At 39.4% G+C, this 22755-nt stretch overlaps 1 protein-coding gene and 1 non-coding gene across 10 annotated transcripts in view; both read right to left on the reverse strand.

Moving 5' to 3' along the window:
- Positions 1 to 22755, reverse strand: part of LOC146306804 (ELKS/Rab6-interacting/CAST family member 1-like) — a 158535-nt gene that overhangs the window by 76386 nt on the left and 59394 nt on the right. For 5 of the 9 annotated variants that reach the window (XR_014768957.1, XR_014768956.1, XM_084710653.1 and 2 more), the window contains 4 exons: positions 22552 to 22692; positions 19053 to 19246; positions 13199 to 13210; positions 181 to 316 (listed from right to left, as the gene is read on the reverse strand). Coding sequence is in view for 6 of the 9 variants with exons in the window: in XM_084710653.1 (XP_084566779.1) it covers positions 181 to 316; positions 13199 to 13210; positions 19053 to 19246; positions 22552 to 22692 (483 nt within the window). In the remaining 3 variants the exon portion in view is untranslated. Of the gene's footprint in view, positions 1 to 180; positions 317 to 8489; positions 8526 to 13198; positions 13211 to 18517; positions 18629 to 19052; positions 19247 to 22551; positions 22693 to 22755 lie in introns of all 9 variants that reach the window. The other 4 variants (XR_014768958.1, XM_084710656.1, XM_084710654.1 and 1 more) reach the window with 2 other exon arrangements.
- On the reverse strand, positions 9334 to 9405 carry trnap-agg (transfer RNA proline (anticodon AGG)). Its single transcript has one exon. It is a non-coding gene; the product is annotated as a tRNA-Pro (tRNA).

Consider the following 22755-nt stretch of genomic DNA (forward strand, 5'->3'; position numbering starts at 1 on the left):
GTGTGTGTGTCAGTGAGTGTGTTTGACATTGCCTCAGGCTGCTCCCTGTCACAATTGTCACGTTATGATGAAGCATTGTTGTGATAGCAGACAATATTCAAGGTAGGACAACGAGGAGGAGAGAAACTTTTTCTGCCTCACCCCTCCTCCTTTACCCTCCTCTGCCTCCTCCCTCCATACCTTTATCTGCTGGGAGCTTTCGTTCAGATTGTCCTCTCTCTTCTTGGCGTCCTCCATCAGCTGGGCGTTCCTGCTCTTCTCCAGCTGCTCCTTGTGCTTCAGGTTGGCCACCTTCTTCGACTGGTCCTTCATCTGCCTGCACACACACACACAAACACAAAAAATGCAACATCAAAGTCAATGCATCACCTACAAACAGGATCTTATATATACTTTTGGAGATTTATTAAAGCAGAAAATATGGACTGGATTTTGGGGTTTTCTGAGATGTTTTTAGTTGCCTTCATAATAAACCTATACCTGTGGTGGTATCTTATTGGTTGTGGCTATTATAAACTATGAATTTGTTGAGTTTCAAGTCTGCAACATATTCCACACTGAGGACATTTGGGACAGGGAGCATTACGAAGTCCTAAGAATGCAGAGAGCACTGTCCTGTTTCCACAAGAGAAAGACACATAAGTAGACCAGGACTTGCCTTGTAAATAAGGGTGTACCAATGTAGTATTTCCTATATGTCCTGTACATCCTATGTTTCTGTATGGCTATAAAAAAGTATGTTTGGAGTAAAAAAGTTAACAACTGTGATATTTATGCTTATAGCATTAATAGTATTTATGATAATGCACACTAAAAATTAAGCACTGCTCATGGTAGCAGTAGTCTACTACAGGAAAGAGAAAAATTAGATACCCACATTATTGCATCACTGACATTTGGACCGCAAACATTTAATATTAACAAAAAATATTAATATTTACATTCATTTTGAAAACAGCCAGTCTAAACTACAGTTCTCAGTCAGAGGCACTGACAGGAGAAGTTATCCTACATACGTGTTTTTCAGTGGTGGGGGAGAACATGCAAACTCCACAGAGAGAATCAGCAAGCATCAATTTACTTTTTTTTACTATAAATATTGCAACATGGACCTTTTATCATAGTATCACTGTACCTTTACCTTTTTACATCATTATAACCATAGAAGGCAGTATTATAACCAACACAAACCAAATTCAAACCCTAAAGCATTGTCTTCTTTCCAATTTAAAATCACCTTTAGAAGATGTTAAGAACAAATTTGAGAAGACATAATAAGTGCCAGCTTTATACTTTAACAGTTTGAATCCCATCATCGACCCCACACACAGCAACAATACACAAACCGCACCTGTATTCATAATTCCTGGCAGGTCATACAATTGGAGATGATATTTAATATACTGAGTCAAAGCATCTCCCAGGAAACATATTCAGAACTGTCTGCTATTGCCATTAAGACGATACTACAAGACAATCTGATTATCTATTCTGTGCAATGCAATGAAATCCCTCAGGGCCTATATAATGTAAAGATCAGTAAAGGAATTCAATAAAAAGCCACGAATTAATGACTAGATGACATCTGAGATTTCTCCATAGTGGGAAGCTCTGTTCACGGAGGGATTACCGAGTGTCGGGAAGCAGAGTCTAACTCATCATCTCGGGAATGACGAGATGAGAAAGAGAGCAAGAGTAAAAGAGGGAGAAAGAGAGAAGGTGATTCCATTCCTCATGGGAGCAGCCGGGTTGGTAGATGGAGAAAGGGTTTAATCTCTGTTTAAGCTGTCTGGAAGCCATTGTGGCTCTGTCACAGACCTATCAGCTAACACACCAGCTTGACTTGATCAGGACATTTCATACCTTTCATATACACACACGCATGCACACAGATGTGGAGTAACCCAAGTTAATGCCAGTAAGGTTTAACAGTGTCTACTGAATCATGACACAGATGAAGGATAAGTCAAACATGGAGGACAAATGTGTAAGCATACACGTGTAGGCGCTGATCCAACAAAGACACTCGCAAGACAAAACTAAACTGCTGACTAACACGATAGAAATGGATCAAATTCAATAAAAGTCATTCTTTTCAGTCCGTGAGACTTTTGTGTTTGTTTATTTTTAAAAATATGTGTTCAGTATGTCTGCCGGCGCTGTGTAAATGTTTATGCGTGTGAGCGCGGTCCTGTTAGCATAACTTTTTACAGGCTCGAAGATAAATCCATTTTCTTCACTGCCATTGCTGCAGCTGCCAGTAAAAGAGCTGACCTGCAGTGATGGGAAACGCACAGTAAACTCTGTCTCACAGTGGCTGCAAAGCACGTGCACTCATGGGAAATCAATTTTAACAAGCAGTACACTGAATATTTTGTTTCCTAAGGTGCGAACTGGGTCCAATCGCCACATGACCTTTGACCTTTGTCTGTGCACCACAAAGGTCTGAGCTTAAGGGGTAACTTCAGTATTTTTCAATCTAGGACTTTTTTTAAAAAAAAAAAGAGTTGTTTAACCAGCAACAGCTGCTATATTGTGCTGTTCAAAAACAGCAAGTTTACCTCTCGGGTCTACCATTGTCTCTAGGTTTTAACTTTGAAAACATAGACCATATGTTTAATTAATGGATGAAACTTTGCGGTCTGAAAAGTGAAGCCATTGTGAAAGTGCCTTAAAGCTGCATTCTTTCTAATAGTCAACAGAGGACGACCCGACTGTATGTACCTTGGTAAAATAACCCTACTTCTCACTTGATTTATGACCTCAGTAAATAGTTTCCAGACTCAATCCTTTGTGTCAAGTCTTCTTCAGTACAGCATGATGTTCATTTTGTAAATTATGGTCCCATTTAGAGTAAAACAGACAAGGGTATACTCTAGGGTGGGAATAACGTCTCATCGACAAGTCATTCTCACGAAACTCAAATCAAATTGTCAAACTAGACAGTGCTGATCAAATATGAATCAGGACAATGTTATTACATTGCCTATTTTTCACCTTAAAATGTTTTTAGAAACATATTTTAGCGTACTGTGTGGCTCTAATACAAGACAGACTGTGATCTGATCACAACCAGGCAGCCGTCATTGTGTTTCCAGTTTCCAACAGAACCTCCTGAAACTCATATCAAACTGTAAATCTAGGCAGTGTTGATCAAATATGGATCAAGAATTTGTTACTACATGGCTTATTTCCTTTACATATTAGTGTACTGTTGAGTTGTATTATGAGAAGGATCATGACCAGGCAGACTGCAATAATTTCTTTCTGAAAGGACGAGCCAAAACCAAGCACTAACCAAGTCGCAGTATGTCACCCACCAGGTCCACACTATCATAAGAAGTGCGCATGCTCTGATCACAAAAAAACCGAGATGGTGACCCCCATAACGCCAAACTCAAAGCTTAAAAATGGTCGTCCACAAACCAGTGGATGATGTCACAGTGCGTTCACACAATAACAGAGACAAACAAAAACAAATACATAAAGTAACACAAACTAACCGACTGTAACAGATATTATTCTTTTCTATTTCTTTAGTGATGCAAAAACATACATAAATAGGGTTGAAAAATACCTAAATTACCCTTTAAAATGCATGCATTTGCGATCTAACGATCTCACAGTATGCTGTTACACTTTTTATTTCCACTGCTTTACTCCTTTGAGTGCAATCTTCCGTCTGAATTCATAAGAGTACAAAGTTTATTTGTTTACATCTAGGGTGAAATGCATATTCTAGTGTTGAGATATTTTATAACAGCCCCTTTCTTTCATCTCTCCTGTCCATCTAAGTCATAAACTACCCGCTAAACTAACCTAAAGTAATGAGAGTAATCCATCAAATGGCTTTTACATCAGTATCCCTGCCAGAAAAGTTGAGAAATGATATTGGCTGAGGATGGTAACATAAAATCCTCGATGTGTTTGCTAAAAGGTCCAGGGGGCCCAATTCCAAACCGTCCAGAGAAATTTGGGAAGCTGGAGGAACACTTGAAATGCGACGACGGGGCCAAAACTGCTCTGCAGACACCTGGTCGTTCAAAGCTCACAGAATAATAATCAGTGGGTTAAGCTGCATGTGCACATGTGTGGTTTTGACTTTTTGATTGTTTTGCGTGCATTTTAAAGGGCATACACATTGCACCATTATCACATCCACATTGGGTTCAAATGTTAAACAGGAAAGCAGATGAAGTAAGCGCGCAGTCAGACGCATAATGATGTTTTTTTGTTTCCTTTGTCCTGATTTCAGTTTGCACCCTGAATGTGGGATAATTTGAATATTTGGGATCAATTTTGCGCTCTACGCCCTGTGTGAGTGTGTAACAGGTCATAAACAGGCAGGAATGTTCCTATTGGAGGATTTCCAGGAAGCTCCAACCATCTGGTTAGCTCTCTGAGGTTTCCCCCCTTCATGCTACATTTACTGTACGTATGTGAGTGTATGTGGAATCGACTTTAGGCTTGCAATGTTTCCTATTGACTCAACACTCAGTTCCCACTTACACTCCCTCTATTTCTTCTTTTCTAATGTTAAACACTTGCTTTGCTCAAATCTCGTTTGCATGTATCACTTTTTCAGCACATACGTAATTTGCATGACTAACTATCATGCATTTATATCAAACCTCCACCTCCTCCTCCTCTCTCCTTTCTTTGGAATTTTCTTGCTCACCAAACCTCTAAAAACACTGCTCTTTCCTTCCACTTATTTGCCCTTTTTTTTGCATGTTGCATTATAATTATTTGCATGAAAAGCAATCATTTATTTGAATCAGACCAATACACTAGGACAAATGTACTTTGCCTCACCGCTCCCCTTTCCGTTCTGTCTTCTCCATACTCACTCGGTCTCCAAATGCAACATTACTCTTTCCTTTGGATGAAATATTTTCATCAGACCATGGACCATTTCTTCTCTGCTTTCCTCTCCCCCGATTCCTTCCACTCCCTCTTTTGTCGCTTCCTTCTCCTGTGCTTTACTTTCCCTCTGGCTACTCCAAACAATTACAAACTTTCTGGGTTTGCCAAATCTAGTGTTTTCCAACTTCTCAATAATGGCTTATCATCTGCATATGAATCTAATTTATGACATTAATCATATGTGATAATGAAGTGTTTTTTTATTAGTTGCTAATGAAATAGCTGTCAGCTGTCAACAACATCTGCACAAAGGAAATGACAAATACACTTACAGTATGTGTGCGTTTTAAGTCTTAACTCTAATCCCTCTGAACTGCCAATTGTCAATTTGCATATTATATGATATGCATAATACAAAACAGTTTCAACTAAAGTAATGTTTACGTAAAACATTCTTTTTGTGCACTATTACATCTTTATTCATCTGTATATAATTTCAGCTTTTGGCTTTTTTTTCCTGTAAGTTGCATTAAATTTAGAAAACATACATTTTTCCCACAAAGTTTCACATTTGTATTACTCATCTATCCTGTGTGTGCATGTTCCAAAGCCGTGCATGACACTTTATATACAATTAAGTTTTCAAACTAAAACATGCCACATCTAATACTGAGTAATCAGACCTACGTCAAGTGGATCCATTCTACATGTCATACAGTATTTCCCCATCCTGATTAGGGATGTTCCTAACAACTAATTTTTCTGTTGATTAAATGGAAATTTAGCTCTCTTTGCAGGTTAACGTCCACAAGCCATTGCTGAATTTGGTTACACTTTGCTCCAGTCAGCTAATTCTGTCACAGCCTACAGACAACCTTATTTTCATTTCCTAGATCAAAATATATCACCGCCAAACTGCACTGGTTTTATGAGATGCCATCTTTCTACCACTTTCCACCTCGCTAATTTATTATCCAAGAATTAGCACCCACCTTCCTGGTGACAGTGGCTGTGTAACATTTTAGATATAACACTTAACTGGTGTTGTACATTAATATTAATAAGTTGTTTAACCAATTAGCATGTCTGGTCTGGACTAGCGAGGGAAACAACTTTATTTGACTAGACAACTAATCACTCTCATTTTATCATAGGTTGATATCTTTAAAAACTTTTGGATGTTAACTTTAACAAGGCCAATCCTGACCTCTGACCTCCCTTTATAAGAGGCAGGAGGCAGGAGAAAAGAGGTGTGTATGCATTTTAATATTACTTGTAAATGTTGTGACATATGTTTCCTATTCTACTGTATAGCATACTTAATTTTCAGCCATTTTCCCTCTCTATCCTGACTAACAAACTAATGTGTATGTGACATAATTACAGTTTTAAAAAAGTTGCAGTTGTGAATCTCCAAATGTTTAATTAAAGACTTTCATTACACTCACTGCTTGAAGGAGCAGAAGCTGCTCGGTGAACTCGATGGCTCGGCTCAGTGGAGGCAAAGTGCCATCTGAAGCTGTTTTAATATGTAAAAAAAAAACTTCCTTCACTCTCCCTCTGAAATCGCTTTCAACAACTGCTGCAAAACCGCTGGAGGAGGCGGAATCACAGGAGGGCTCACTTCACCCACAGCGCTGTAAACACCACATACAAATGTGCAGTGAAACCACCTCCGCACGCACACACACAAATTACACACATACACAATCACACACTCGTTGACACACAGTGTAAGTCCAGGGGAAGGTACAAATTTACCAAAACTGTGCTGATAGTGGGACACACACACACACACACACACACACACACACACACACACACACAAACATATACATAGTTGGTGCTGTCAACTGTTCCAAACACAACCTGCTTTGTGTTAGAGTCTCTCAGTCAGACCACACACGCACATATTTTGGAGCACACACACACACACACACACACACACACACACACACACACACACACACACACAGTTATGCATGTAACTGAATGTAACATAACAACATGCATCCATTTTCCAACATTTGCACAGAAATACACACATGCAAACATGGTGGCACATACAGTAAACATAAGCTAACATAAATACACACTAACATACTCGCTGACAGCACTTTGAACTTCCTAAATTTAGCAAAACCTCAAATATCCCCTCATGCGCACTCTTAGAAATAAAGATGCTAACTAGAACCATAAAAGGTTCTTCAGCTTGTCCCTATAGGAGAACCTTTTTTTTTTGGTTCCTTGTAGAACCTTTTAAAGAGGTTCCGCTTGCATCCCTTTCAGAAAGATCTACCAAGAACCAAAGGGTTCTATCTAGAACCATCTGTGAAAGAGTTCACCCAGAACCCCCTCAAAGAGAGGACTACTCTATGGTGAAATGGTTCCTCCCAGAACCGTCTCTGGGGGTTCTATCCAGAACCTTTCAGCCTTCTAATGTTGATAACAAGAACCTTCCTAAGGGATTCTACTGAGAATCTTTTAATATTCCAAGGGTTTATCTAGAACCTATCGAGGGGGTTCTACTGAGAACCTTTTTATTTTCCAAAGGTTTTGTCTAGAAGCCACCCAGGGGGTTCTACCGAGAACCCTTTTATATTCCAAGGGTTTTACGTAGAGCCCATCCAAGGGGTTATACTGGGAACACTTTTATATTCCAAGGTTTTTGTCTAGAACCCATAACAAAGGTTCTACCAGGAACCCTTTTGTGTAGAATCCACCCAGGGTGATCAACTGAAAACTCTTTTAAATTCCAGGGGTTTTATGAGTTCCTATGAGTTTCTTTCAAAACAAGTTTTTTGGATGAAAAAGGTTCTTAAAGGAACCCTTAGTCTTACTATAAACTCTTGATGAACCTTTACTTAAAAAAAAAAACAAAAGGTTCTTCAGAGGCAAATGGTTCAGGGTAGTACTTCAGCCCTTCAGGAAGAACCATCTTGGAACCCTTATTTTTAAGGGTGTACTGACCATAAACACACTCATGCATGCTATATATAAAAACACACACACACACACACACACACACACACACACACACACACACACAAATGTACAAACATAGAATAGCCTTCATTAAAACTTAAAGTTGTTAAAACTTGTGATATTGCTGGCAACTAGATATAAAAATAAACACACACACACACACACACACACACACACACACACACACACACACACACACACACACACACACACACACAAGCACACAAGCACACAATCTCATAAACTTCAGTAAACCTCCGAGTCTCCAAACTAAAAAAATTACCCTCCCTCATTAGCATGCTGCTGATATTCAGGGAGCCACATTAAGGTAATATTAATATTACATTTGGAGTCCTGTATAAATATTTGATTAGAAATGCTCCGGGGCCTCATGTATGTTTACTGCACATAGTTCACCCAACATTAACATCAAGGATTTCCTTTTGACCATTTGGAATTCAGTATTTCCTTTGAAACTACAGGAAATATTGGTTCGGTTTACTAAGCCCATAAAAGCTGTAAAACACATAAAAGAAAAAGTGATAGAAAACATAATAGTTCAGTCTTGCAAACTGTCGCTGCGGAAGAAAAACTTGCAGTACGGGGAGGACATTTTGGACGAATAAAGAAAGAAATACTTGTGTTGTTGTTTGTGGAATGACTGTAGAAAATCCCTCAGCAGAGAAGCAAATTTGTGAGGTAAATAAGGAGGAATGGCAGCTAAAACCCATGTGTATGTGAGCAAACTTCCACAGCGTGGGTTACTGGAAACTAGCTATAAAAATACTATGATACAGGGAGAATGAAATGTCTGTCTTAATAGCATCTGTCCTTGTGAAAATAAATAAAAGTCATGGCATATATTCATATTTCAGAACTAACCATACAACTAAAGGCAATGTGTTTAGATAATAGTAACAGTGTAAGCATGTGACAGAGAGCTGGAGTTGATCTTGGCCATGTCTTTGTTTAACATGGAGAACAACAAAGTCCCTGAATTAAACACAGACACTCTGTTCTTCAGCCTCAAATTCATCTTTTGATCTGAACACTAGATTTTACGGTTGATGAGTCAACAGCACACGAAGATTATTACATCTCAATACTTACAGTTTGCTGCTAACTGCATGCATAAAATAAATGCAAGTAGTGAAATATAGTAGCATTCATTTAAACATAACGTTCTGTTTGGGGTTTTGGATCTTTAACTGCTCAAAAAACAAAAAGTTTGAAACTTCACAGAATTTCTTATACACATAAGATATGTATATTTTGTGGGCAACAACTCATGACTGTTTTCTTTAACTGAATTGTAAAGTATACAATTCCAAAGGACAATACTGAGTCATTGCATTTAACCCATCGTAGCATTAGGAGGCAGCCACTGTGCAGTGCCTGGGGAGAAAATGCCACACAGAAAGGCCCAGTCAGAACCAGGACCTTCGTGCTGTGAAAGTGTAACCACTGATGAGCCCAAAACCAGGGCTCGTCCGGGATTTGAACCCGGGACCTCTCGCACCCTAAGCGAGAATCATACCCCTAGACCAACGAGCCACATTCTTAAGATATCATTTACTCGACTAAATGTCAAAAAACAACATTTATTCACTTTCCTGTCATTTATGATGAGAAAAGCAACAGCTCCTCACAACTGGTTTGCCAGAAATCACTAGATGATTATCAAAATGGTTGCTGATTATTTTGATTGATCAGCTAATTGCTGCAGTTCTAGTGTTGATAGTACTGTTCATGCAGCACTACACCTCCCAAATCCCAAATAAGTGTTTCTGGATTTCTGTTATTGGAGTTTTAAAAGTTTGTTCTCTAACTAATTGACCCCAAATGTAAGTAATGTGATAATAATATTGTACACCCACATAGGAGGGGAGGTTCTGGAGAACTTGAATATTGTTCTCAAAAGTGCTTTAAATATGACTTATGTCCCGAACCATTACAGGACGTTTGTAGAAAATCATCTCGTGGTTATGAAAGTGTTGCAGTTCAAAGTTCCCTATATGGCTTAAAGGGGAAGTTCCATTTTGGTTATTTTGTGACCATATTACAGTCAACATTTGGGACATAATCAGAACATTCCCATATTGTTCCCTGTCAGTCACATGAGAACATTTAATTCAGAACTGTTTTCATTCTTTAGGCGTAACATGGCACCATAAAGAGGACTTTTGGGACATAAATAAAACAGAACTTTCCGGGACGGTCACGATATGGAGTTCTTTAAAAGGTTCTTTAAAGGGTAGGGAGGATGTTATCTAGCAGACTTTTAGGGAACATTCAAGAAGTTCAGGGAACATTTAGGAAACCATAAAAACTAGAAACTGTATGTTTCCAGCTGATGTAAAGGATGTTGCCTTGTAACTGTCATGTTCATGATGAAATTCATCAGAGTACAGGAACATTATTTGGTGGACTTTCAGGGAGCATTTAGGACATTCTGGGAATGTCATCACCCATTTAACATGTAAAGCATAAAATATTTCCTTATTTGGTATAACAGTTATGCTTCCATCAAATGTGGCAAACTTAGTTTGTGGGAAAGTATAACCAATTAATCACTGGATATATATTTGGTTTTAATAAGGCCAGAAGAAAAGAAAAGCGGTTGATTTTGCCTTCATGAGATCCCAAACAATTAGGAAGAGAAACAACAAAACACAAGAGTTAATATAACAAGTCTACAAAACAAAATATAATAGGATAAAAGGCACAATTTACAGTGAGCAGCCACTGTAAGCTGTACTGTAGATCTGTCTATTTTCTGAATACGCGTAAACAAAACTGTGAGCAAAAAGCTTGTTTTTCATTTTCCCTCAGTACTACAAGCAGTGTGTGTGTGTGTGTGTGTGTATGCAGGTATTTTAATTAGATAACTCTCAGCAGTCATCCCCACTGTTGTGTTGTCACCTATTAGCTGGAAAAGTCCTTCTTGCATGTGTGTTTGTGTGTGAAAAAACAGAAAATAAACAACAATGTGCACGGGTCTGTGATGGCGTGTGTGTGTGTGTTTGTGTGTGTGTGCCTGCTTGTTGTCACCCATTAGCTGACAAATCCCTGCACCACCTCAATGCTCAGAGTCATACGGGACCTCAAAGGGATCACACACATCCACACATCCACATCCACACACACACACACACACACAAACACACGAAGAAACACAATGCAATTCCTTTTTAAGCTACAGAAGCCTTGCTGTCAGACATTTGGCAGTGGATGAGGAGTTCCTTAGCCCAAGATCAAAACAACCAGAAAAAAAGACGAGGAAAAAAAAAACACAAAAAAGGACAGAAGAAGAAAAAGAAGTCTTCTGTCGTCTACTAGACGGCAAGGCAATGCTAACTTTTTTCTTTTGTTTTTTTTCCCCCTCTAGAGTTGAATCACAAAACACAAGAACAACAGCGTTCAAAAAGCTGACAAGACGGCAGGGGGAACAGTGGCTCTGGAAGTTGAAAAAGAAAGAATGAGCAAAGAAGGAGCTGGCACCGCGGAGACCTTTACAGCAGAGGAGAGCGCACAAAACACTCAGACCACCAGATTTATGCAGGAAACAGACGGGAGAAGTGGTTATTATGTGGTCGATCACAATGTGTAGGTCAGAGAAATTTCAATATGACTTTGATATGTCTGTTAGAAAAGGACCAAATTCAGACTTTGGGTTTTGCATGCTGAAATCTCATTACAGAGTCACCTCCTGAGCACAGATAGGAATATTTTAAAGTCAAAAGAGAAGAAAAAGATGTTTTTGATCTTGGGATATGGACAATGCTTTTAGAGCCAGTCTTTACATAGAAATATTTAGACATATTCACTTTCTTTACAAGAATAAGACGATATCTGTTTACAGGTTTACAGGGCAGAAAAGGAACATAATATTCTTAAGCATGTCATCATTTTTGTATAATTGCTTGAAAATAAGAATCATTGTGCTTTCATTATCTTAGAATATCGACAGAGGGTGTTGTCCTCTTTGACAGATGCCACCATGTTGCTCCACCATCTAAAGTAGTCCAGTCCAGTCTGCAAGCTCACCGCCAGATGCCACTAAATACTCCACACCGCTCTTTCACACTCACTGTGACATCCAGCAGTGAGTTAGCTTAGCTGTGGTGGTTATTTGCCAGACTATTTCACTGACTTCCTGGTTGACCAGTATGGGCTTCTCAATAGCTGATGCTAATATTTAGAGCTTCTTCTTAGAGCTTGCTTCTGTAATATATTAATAAAAACATAATTATTCTATTTATGTCATATTCTGACAATAAACCCCCATAAATCTTACACACTGGACCTTTAAGGGACAGCAGGGTACAGTATGTCAGATATGCCATCCAGCTGCATTAGTCTATACATTATAACTTAACATATATTTAATGCTAGCCAGTTTTATGACGGGGGAAATATGTTAAAATATAGAAAAGATGCATAGCATAGCATGACTGTTACAATACAGGGCTCATCTTTTCACCGACCTTCCCAAAACTCAGAGGGGGGATTGCTCACATCATTCAGCAGCAGCCACACTGACAGGGTTGCCTGGAGATGCATCTGCAGACTTTTTCTGTTCATCAGCTTTGTGAGCTCAGACATCGGACGATGCTGATTCTCTGCTGCCAGATGATCAGCCTGATTTATCAGCTGACAAATTAATAGCGTTAATCTTTCCTCAAACTCTCAGCAAGAGGGCAAATAAGTGTATTCCCCAAGGGGTTGAACTATTCCTTTAAGCCCACACAACAACTTAACAGTCTATTTCCAATGTTCGTTGCAATTTTCAGACCGAAATATAAAGTCACGGACCATGAAAGGTTCTGAAATCTTGGTTGCACAGTTAAAATAGTGTCTGAACTATAGTATTGACAGGAACTAAATGTGGAGTGATTTCTTTATAAAAGCCACAAGGCCACAAAGAAACCCAACAGAAGTTAGAAAAACTCAGAGTAAAAGTTCACAGCTGTCCAACTTAATGATGGCGATACATTGCTTCTTGTTTGCTGTGGTAGCCTGAAATTTGAACTTAGTGCCAGCATCGTGACAAGACTAGCAGGGCGCTATAATGGAGGGTGCAAGAAAGAAACAATAATGTTTCCTCTCTTCAAAGAGACAGTGATGTGGCAGAGGAAGAGAGCAGAGTGAAAGTCAAGGTGTCTCCTTCAAAGACAGACAGACAGACATGATGAGAATGATTAAAAACAGAGTTTATGACAGAGCGAGGGAGATGAGAGACTGTCTCAATGCAAGGACAAGAAGTATGACAATGAAGGAGAGCGCGATGAGAGGAAAGAGAGAGACAGTGACGGAAGAAGAAGAAAGATAGGCGTGCGGTACTAACCTTGAGGCAAGACTGGGTAGAGCAGGAGACAGCGTTGCATTGTAAAGATAAAAGAAAGGGAAAAAGAGACAGAGAAGGAGAGGGAAAGGTGAGACAGGAGTTGAGCGCTAGTTTAGCCAGCTTCATCACTATTCAAAGAGGAAAGAGATGAGAGACAGAGGAGCTGACAGAGAGACAGCTAGAGAGACAGTGCAGGCAGACATATAGACTGGGTTGCATCAAAAAAGATTAATTAAATTTTAGATTAGCTCTAATCAGAGTTTATTGAAACTAGGTTTAACATGAGTAAATCCAGATTTAAAACTAAGCAGAGCTTTGTTGCACAAAACACAAAACTAATCTCAGTTCAATAAAAAAAGCCACACTGTTTGCTACCTAGCTAAAAAGTAAAAAGAAAACTAATATATTTTGCTAACTAGCTAAAAATGTTGCATAGTTTGCAAGCCAGCTACAGAGTTAGCTAGCCTAGCTAGCCTACTCAAGTTGACTTGGCAGAGAAGCTCTAAATTCTCCTTTGACTAAAACTTTTTGGCCGAATTATCAACTGGAATGAAAGAAAGAGGCATCATAAAACACAAGAGGAGCCAAGTCTGTCCCTTATCTTTCTTCGAAGAGCTTGATTACTTTGCTCACAACAGCAAAAGAGTTTACAGTTCTGGGGCAAGAGAAATAAATATAATTTAGGTTTAGAGTAAAAACTAAACTGAGTTTAAACTGAAACTTTCTTAATTTCTAAGTTAGTTAAAAAGTTTGGTGCAGCATAATCTTTTTAAATTAAAGCACGATTTAATTGGCTTGAAAAATTAATCCTTGTTGGTGCAACACAGCCATAAACAGGGAGACAGGCATGACCGAGCAGGGAGCTAGGCAGGCAGACAGACAGTCACATAGACGGGTTAAATACAGGCATCAGTATTGAGGGTTATGAGAGGCCCGCTCACCTCACATGACCTCTACCACAACACACACATAGACAGACGAAACTGCAATCACAAACCATAGAAAGCGAGCAATTAGCCAATCAAAGCATGAGTTGAGAGCGTGCTGCTCACTATGAATTATTTCTTCTTCAATGGTTTTGATACTGCAGACGACTTCTTTGGCTTCCCGCTGGGGCCACTTGAGAACTACGCAGTATGTGGATTTGTGGAGAAAGTCTCCCACCAAAAGGCATATGGCATGTAATTATTTAAGATATGGAATTTGAAGAAAATTCACTTCCCTAATTGGTTGACCCCAAATGTATTCAGCTCCTACAATCACTCCTCGTATGTTTGGTTGAACTGGCAGAGCCCAAAACTCGAGGGTGAGCTTATGCCTGGGAATGCACGCTAATGACGGTGTGCCAGAGACAAATTGTCCATTACAGAACAATATAACACGCAATAAACTTCTCTAATTTCCCATTACTCAAGTTTATACTCTACATCTCCTTCATTTTTCTCTCTATTTCTTCCCTTTCCAGCCTTTTCTGTCAGTTTTTGTTTTATGTTTCCCTCTCCTCACCATGTTGTCTGTTCTTTTCTTTCTTTTTCTCTCCATGCCTCCGCCCGTTATTTCATTTCTGTTTCGCTGTTTTTCTCCCTTCAGCACCACACCTTCCTTTCCTTTTTTCCTCTTTCTTTCCCTCTCTTCCTCTCTGTTTTCCACTCTTCTGTCCAAATCCTTTATTTTGGCCATCAGGGCAGATTTTCAGCTCCATTTCCCCTCAGTGTGAAGTCACTCAGTCCGCTCCAATTACCATCCTAGTTACTGAAATAAATAACCTGGTACCATTACAGCTGGATTTAAACTAGATGGGAGAGAGGGAGGGTTGATTTTTACCCTTGTTTAACCCACATCTGATCTTTTCATTAGTAATGTTCCCGCTGCTCACTTGTAGCCCTGGGTTAGCCTTCGTGCCAAGCTAAGATTTGGCCAGAGGCGCATGTATCCTCCTCTGACGTACCTGTTAGCTCGAGGCTATGTCTTATAATTCACAGCAGAGTTAGGTAGCCTTGGGATAAAGTCGGTATTAGTACACTTTATTTTGCAGGGTCAGTGCTTGTGGGTTCAAAAAGGCCTGTTGCTGAATATAACTTAAACAGGGAACATTTGTTAATCCATGGCTTTCAAAACCACCACGCTAAATATTTTTACAGCTACAGTTGGATCAAGTAAGAACTAACACAAGAGGAAAAATAAAAATCATACCAATTCCCCTTTCACTAAACATCCTCCCTGAACATTGCAGGCCAGTCAAGATTTAGATTCTTCCATATAACGAGGAGCCCTACTCTGCATTTATAAAGTTTAGGGTGCTATAATAAACAAATGTATTGAAAAAGGTTTGGGGTGCGTAGTTTTTTTTAGCCTTTTCAGGACCACAGTATAAAAAGGTAATTGAACAGTATGTTTGTCTGCTTCAAGGTAAACTGCAGTTGTTAGTATGTTGGGCAAACTAGTTTAGTAGCCTAATATAAGAACAGTCTAATCTTTTTTCCCATTAAATGAACATTTAAGATTTATTAAGACTTTTAAGTGGTAAATCTGATGCATTATCATTGTTAGCTGCATTATGTTTGAGCTTGAGAAGGCTAGCAACAGTAGCTTAACTAAGAGGGGTATTTAGCTAACAGTCAGTTCTGCCCTTTTCATGACTGTGTTTCACCATGTCAACACTCAACCGCAGCCTTTAGTTAGCCAGGGATACTTTCCCTCATCATTCGTCTAACAGCTAAATGAAACCACTAAATGTGGGGATGTAAAAAGTATCATACATCCTTACACTCTCTAATATAACCTCTACAAACCACTTACTTCACAGTAATGACTGTGTGTGTGCCAGTGTGTAAAACGAGGAAGTTACATTTCCTCATAAAAATCTACTTAATCTTAATTTTACTATTACAAGATACTGTTCTCAAACATACTTTACGTACTAAGCTGAGATTTAATACCTTTCCAGTTTCCTAATAGCAGCCTGCAAAGTTCAGATATTAAATATCAGTTGTGGAGAAGCCTTTATTTTATTGTAATCCACAGGGAGAATGAAACATCTCTTAAATACATTTGATGTGAGCGCTTAAGAGCTTAACCGTCTGCAATTTTAAATGGTTATAAAGTTACATTACAATGTTATTCACAAAGCTAGTACTGCTGTAAATCTGCATCTGTGGCTACTGGCGGACTAAATAAAACACACCCACACAGAGTTAAAACCCACCAGTTTGAAGTCAGCAGGTGCTGAATTATTAATAGTCTAGTATTTCTACTGGCCAGACGGAGACGCAGTGAGGAAACACTGAATCTCCCTAAAATCATTAGCAACCATTAGTCTTAAAGTCAAACTACTAAACACACAGACAGAAAAAGAGAGACGGGTAGATGAGTTCAGAGTTGGAGCGGGTAGAGATCATGTCCAAGGAAGAAACTGGAGGAAAAGATGAAAGAGAGACGGCGCAGACAGAAAGCATATGATAGTTCAGAAATCAAAGGCATCGAGAGGCATACAGACAGACAGATGGACCAGTTTTTATAGCCACAGACAGCTCTGATCTGTCTAACCCCCGAAGACAAACTTTATCCTCACTGTTCGGACTAAAATATAACCAGTCCAACCTCTTAGTACACTTCAAACCTTATTATTTAACTGCTGGCCTTGAGATGAAGACACCTGACCCTGCTTAAAAGGCAAGCCCCTGCTCATAGTCATAAATAGAAAGACAGGCAAAACAACAGCCAGCCAGAATCAAACGGGAAGACAGGTAAACACAGACGCAGGCAGGCATGCAGACAGAGGCAGGAAGAAAAGACAGATTAAGATTACAACCAGCTAATGAGGTAGATTTAGTGTACATAAAGAGTTATAGACAGACAGGTTGAGTCAAAGTTACAGACAGGTAGAAAAGTCGTTAGAAACAGACAAACCATTCATATTAGCGTAAAGAAAATAAATAAAAATGGAGTAAACTGTCCAGACTCCTAATGAAAGAAAAAGAGTGTGTTAAACTCTGTAAGTCAGGCATCCTCGGCTGAAAGTAAAACAAAAGTGAAGCGTGAAAACAGAGCCACTAAATGAAAGAGTTGCATCATTGACAGGAACACAGGCTCAAAGACTTTCAGGCTGCACAGCAGAGACTCTGGTGTCAAACTGTGCCCTCATTTTACAAACTTTTGGGAGCAGTTTGGCTTGTCATAATGCAATATAACAGACGGCGAAAACTTCTGCTGATGCGCAGATGTGTAAGAGCACAACTGGTGCCAAGCCCAATAACTGCACTTCAGGGGATTTTTTTTTTTTTAATCTGCAGACAGTCCAAATATGTCGTATTAGAGAAGTTTGGGGAACATTCAACAAATGCTGCAACTCTTTTATGGCGATTATTAGTGAACATACTCAGCTCTGTCCCATGTGGAAAAGGCTTGCCAGCTTGAGAAATCTCTTGACAAGTTTATTTTCTTCTTATGTGATGAAGTACAAGAAAAAAACATAAGGCTGCAAATACTGGTCATTATCAGTTAATCTGCTTATTATTTTCTCAATTACAAGGTGCAGTAACCAATTGTTAAGACAGAGTCTCAATCTTTAGGCGTGCTTGTGGGCGATACTGACATATAATGCTGGAATTTCAAAATAAAAGCTATCTTAAATATGATGATATGGATTTTCACTTTTAATCAATAATAATCAAAGCATCACTGTTGGATCATTCGCCATTAAATCAATATATCAGTCCAGATGGATGGATCATTACACCCCTATCACATACTGACATTTTGGGAATGAGACTCAACAATCACTCAACCATTTTACTGACCAGTGATTGGCCAAAAAAGGAAGGAAAAGAGGTCTAGTTTTCTCTTCTTTTCTCTACAAGTGCGTTTCTCTATATGTTCTTTAGAATTCTATGAAAACTTTGTGATTATTTTCTTATGGTATACTTAGGTGGTTTAAAATATATTGCATATTATCTACTACTGTACTTACAGAAATCATTATTTTTTTTATTGCACTTAGCGTTCTGTGTGTCATTTCTTTTTCAATTTATCAATTTGTGTCTTTTTGTAAACTTTTTACAATCTCAGTGTAAGAATCTCTGATCTATCCAGTGGTAAAGTATCGCTCTGTAGATTAGAGATTCAGTCTAAAACAGGAAAAAATGGGTGGTTCACCAAATTCATTTGCAAAGCAATAAGAAGGCATTTAATTCCACGTAACTTTTCCACATGGGACTGGGTTGCTTTTATAGTGCTGTCATATCCCGTCCTCCGACAAGCAAGGTGAGTTTTTTTGTCGTGCATCTGTCTAATTGACTGACAGGAGCACCAGCCACTCACGTGCCCAAGTAGTCCCACACCAGCCCCCCCATTGGCTGCTGAGAGGCAGCGGGGGGAGGGGCCTGTTTTCGCGACTGCTGAGAACGCCACAGATGTGAAGCAGAGGGGTTTCTGGGGTGTGATGGGCACGCGCACCCGCACACAAACGAACATAAACGCACTCACACGGATGTAGAATCACATGAATGCATACATAGTTATGCACATGTGAGTGAAGTAAAGATGACAAAAGAAATTAAACCGAAATGGAAGAAGAAAAGGGGAAAAAAGAAGGGAGAGGAAGAGGTGAGAAGAAGGGAAAACTAATGGATTAGTACTGCAGGGAAGATTACCACAGACTATACAGCTTGAAATTGAATGGAAAGGAGTCCAGTAAAAATTTTAATTCAACAGGTAAAGTCAGTCTTTTCCTGTTGTTTTCTACTGATTTAAGTTAACAGAGGAAAGAGGAAGATGCAGTAATGTTTTAGGAATCCAATTTTCTAGATTTTCTTTTCAGATTCAACATCTGCATCTTTTTATCCTCATCTCTCACCTCTCCAATTCATGGATCTTTTTCTCCTTGTCATTCTTTTCATTCTCCATCTCCCTCAGGATCTCCAGAAGCCGTTCCACCTCCGACTGGGCCTTTCCAGCATCCTCTTTGTGCTGGGCCACTTCCTGCTCCAGGCAGGAGATGCGTTCAGAGAGTTCAGTGCTGGCCTGGGAATCTGCCGCTGCACTCTGAGCCTGGAATAGAAATTAATTATTATAAATAAACCAAGTGTTAGCTTTCAAAATTACCGTAGGTGACCACCAGTTAATGGAAGAAATAAGGTCGGATTTAAAAGGATATGCCAATAACAACAAGCGTGCTGAGGATGGGTTGATGGATTTGATGAAAGTGACAAACTGTTTAAGAGGATAATTGGTCTATAATTGGCCTTTGGTTGATAGATTGACATTCACATTCTTTTAGGGAGCGGATACAAGATTTGTATATTTTCCTTTACCAGACTTTTACTTTAGAGACATTACAATCTCAATATCAGGTACATTTTGTAGGATGTTTGAAACAGAGATGCTTTAACATAATGAGGCCACATCAGTTATGATAAAATCTAATGTAATTAAGTGAAGCAGTACCACGTCTGGCTAATACAAACAAAGAGTACTTCAAACATGCAATGCATTTAGTGCTCCTTTGTTTCTGTTTAGAACTGCAAGTATTAATCCATTTTTAAAATATAATAACAGTTGTTTAACCGTGTTTATTTTTTTAAATCAGGGGATGACGACTCAGCTCATTAGCATGTTCTTGACTTTTTCAAAATAATTTTCAGCGTGGAGTCGTCTTACAGCAGAAAACACAAGGACTTCTCCATGTATGAGGCCATAAAGTAATAAAAATCAGTTTGATCTGCTGAGCGAAAACAGATGACAAGTCTACAGCAACACTCGTGGCTCTAAACCATGGCGCTTAGAGCTAAATGCTACCTTCAGCATGGTAACATGCTCACAGTAACAACGCTAACCTGCTGATGTTCAGCAGGTTCACTGTCTCACGTTAGCATGTTGCCATACTTTTGATTCAGTTCAGCTGAGGCCGATGTCAATGTCATTAATTCTGCAGGTATTTGGTCATAAATGTTGCTGTGTTATTCAGTTACAGTACTGTAAAAGGGATAGTTCAGATTATTTGAAGCAGTTATAATCAGTGTATTATTGTATATGTATTATTATAATTACTTTTACTTTTACCAGCAATTCTCATGTTCACCAACTGAGTCTGGTTGAGTGAGAATAAGACACTGCGGTTTCACAGTGGAAAAAGGCTGTCAGACCCCAAAATCGAGCAGTGAAAATATTCTAAATATAGCTTACACTTAAACTGACTTTTTAAAGTGGGCCTTTTTTTGGTGGCTAAAATAGTTTTTTGTGCAGACCCTGTCCACAGCCGTTCATTGCTCAGCTCCTGTTGCTCCTCTAAACCAAGGGCTCACATATGGTGTCTTGGGTTTGAGTTGGTTTCCACACACACAAACGCACACAATGCTGATTTATGTTAAGTTTCGTACGAGCATGAAGTAAAAAGCAAATTAGTTGCAGTGACTTTCTTCTTTCTGCTGCTCTGCTCAGTTACACGAAAGATGCCGACAACGAGGAAAAATAAACAAACGAAATAATACAAAGAGAAAAAATCTTATAACCAGCTTAGAGGTTAGACCAGCTGTGTGTGTTTCCCAGAAGCAAATGTTGCTCTTGGGACAGATTGACTTTGTGTGTGTGTGTGTGCGTGTGTGTGTGTGTGTGTGCACACGCCTTAGTCACACAATACATAAACCCTATTAGTTTTGGAAGTGCGCAACAGTTTTTACAGGTCTTTATGTGGAGAGGAAATGTTTGGGTGTCTGACGATATTATAAGAAGATCTGGGTGGGGGGAAGAGAAGAAGGGAGAGAGAAGAAGACAAATAAGAAAGGAAAACATCACACACACTGTCATATGTACAATGTCAATCAGTTCACGCACACACACACACACACACACACACAGACAAGTTTTCAGTGTCTTTTCCATCCATCCTAACAGAAAGAGACTAAGAAATAACCTCTGATGAGAGAAACACCAGAGATCCACTGACACCTTCAGACACACACACACACACACACACACACACACACACACACACACACACACACACACACACACACACACACACACACACACACACACATTCAGGGTGTGGTGGTGCTGCTGTCTACTCCACTCTGTGAAAATGACTGTAAGGCTGTCAGCAAGCCGTCACACACACACCATTTTATAGGCTGCTGTGTGGGAGAGAATATGTGATATGCAAACACACACACACACACACACACACACACACACACACACACAGGCAGTCTTCTCTCTTGGAAAACAGTTAAGGTAAAACAAGAAAGGTGAGAAAGAGACGAGGGGTTCTTCAGTTTAAAATCCTCCATCTGTGTGTTCAGTTGGGTTTACGTCTGAACTGATTTTTTTCACCATTGATATTCAAATAATTTATGCGTTTATTGGTTAATTTTGTTAATCTATCATGACAATCATTAAATTTGAGTTAAAACCTGTTTAATTCACCTGTTTTGGTTCAAATGTAAACTAAGACGAGTGCCAAACTTAGAGAATTTATGTTTTTCAGCTCGCATTTAAGTTCAGCTTAGTTCAGACTACAGGGACATCAGATTTGTTTCTCAAATCAGATCCTTAAGACAGACTGACGACACCGTTATTTGCAAGTGATCAGATTGGATTTGTGCGTCCAAACATCTGCATGGGTTGCTGTAGTAATGACATAGGCATAAGTATCTACGTACGCTATGACACCCTCCAAACAACTGCACTGTCAAGCTGGTGTACACAGGACAGCAGACAGTTTATTTTCATGGCACCTGGGACGCTAATAAATGTTAACAAGCTACCAACAAGTTCCTCCTCAACACTATTTTGCAGCAGCACCATCGTTGCATCCTGGGCTTAGCATTGAATGAAATCCAAACAAGGCAGGGTGTTTTTTTTGCAGTTATAGCAGAATGTGAATGTGTCAGCGCTGAACACTGTGGAGAGAAGTCTAGCTATGTGAGACCACTCGTGTCCTGACTGAGACACATCCACAGAAATCCTATTGGAATTGCATTTCAAACCACCTCCTGATGTGGCTTGGATCCTGTTTGCAAAAATCACATTTCGTGTTTTTTTTTTTGCTGTCCAGACTTTCTAAAATCAATCTTGATATGCTAAAAGACTGATTTGGGCTGGCCTAAATATACCCTAGAAGACTAATTCTCTTTCATTTGTATGATTATTCTTTCTGTCTTTGCTAGGACACGTGAAGAGAGACAGGAAAGGTGAGCGAGACAGAGTACAACAATCAGCAAAGGGCCACCGGCTGGACTCGAACCCCAGCTGTCAGGACAAGGTTCAGCTTCAGTACATGGGGAGCACGCTCTATTAAGTGAGTTACCAAGGCGCACCAAAGTTGATTAGCTTTCTAATAAGTCATTCACGCTGACCTTCTTGAGTTGGTTCTCTAGTTTGACACACTCCTCTTTCTTCTGCTCCAGGCTGATCTCCAGAGTCTTCAGCCTGTTGTCCTTCTTCAGAGTGGAGGAGGCCAGAGAGGACGCCTTCTCCTTCAGATCCAACACTGATGTCTGAAACACAACAACATTACAACTTGGGTATTTATATGTTTTTGACAATCTTCCCCACAAGTT

Source organism: Lutjanus erythropterus, chromosome 22 (assembly GCF_056507025.1).
Source record: "Lutjanus erythropterus isolate fLutEry1 chromosome 22, fLutEry1.hap2, whole genome shotgun sequence".
In the NCBI taxonomy this organism is placed as follows: Eukaryota; Metazoa; Chordata; class Actinopteri; order Lutjaniformes; family Lutjanidae; genus Lutjanus; species Lutjanus erythropterus.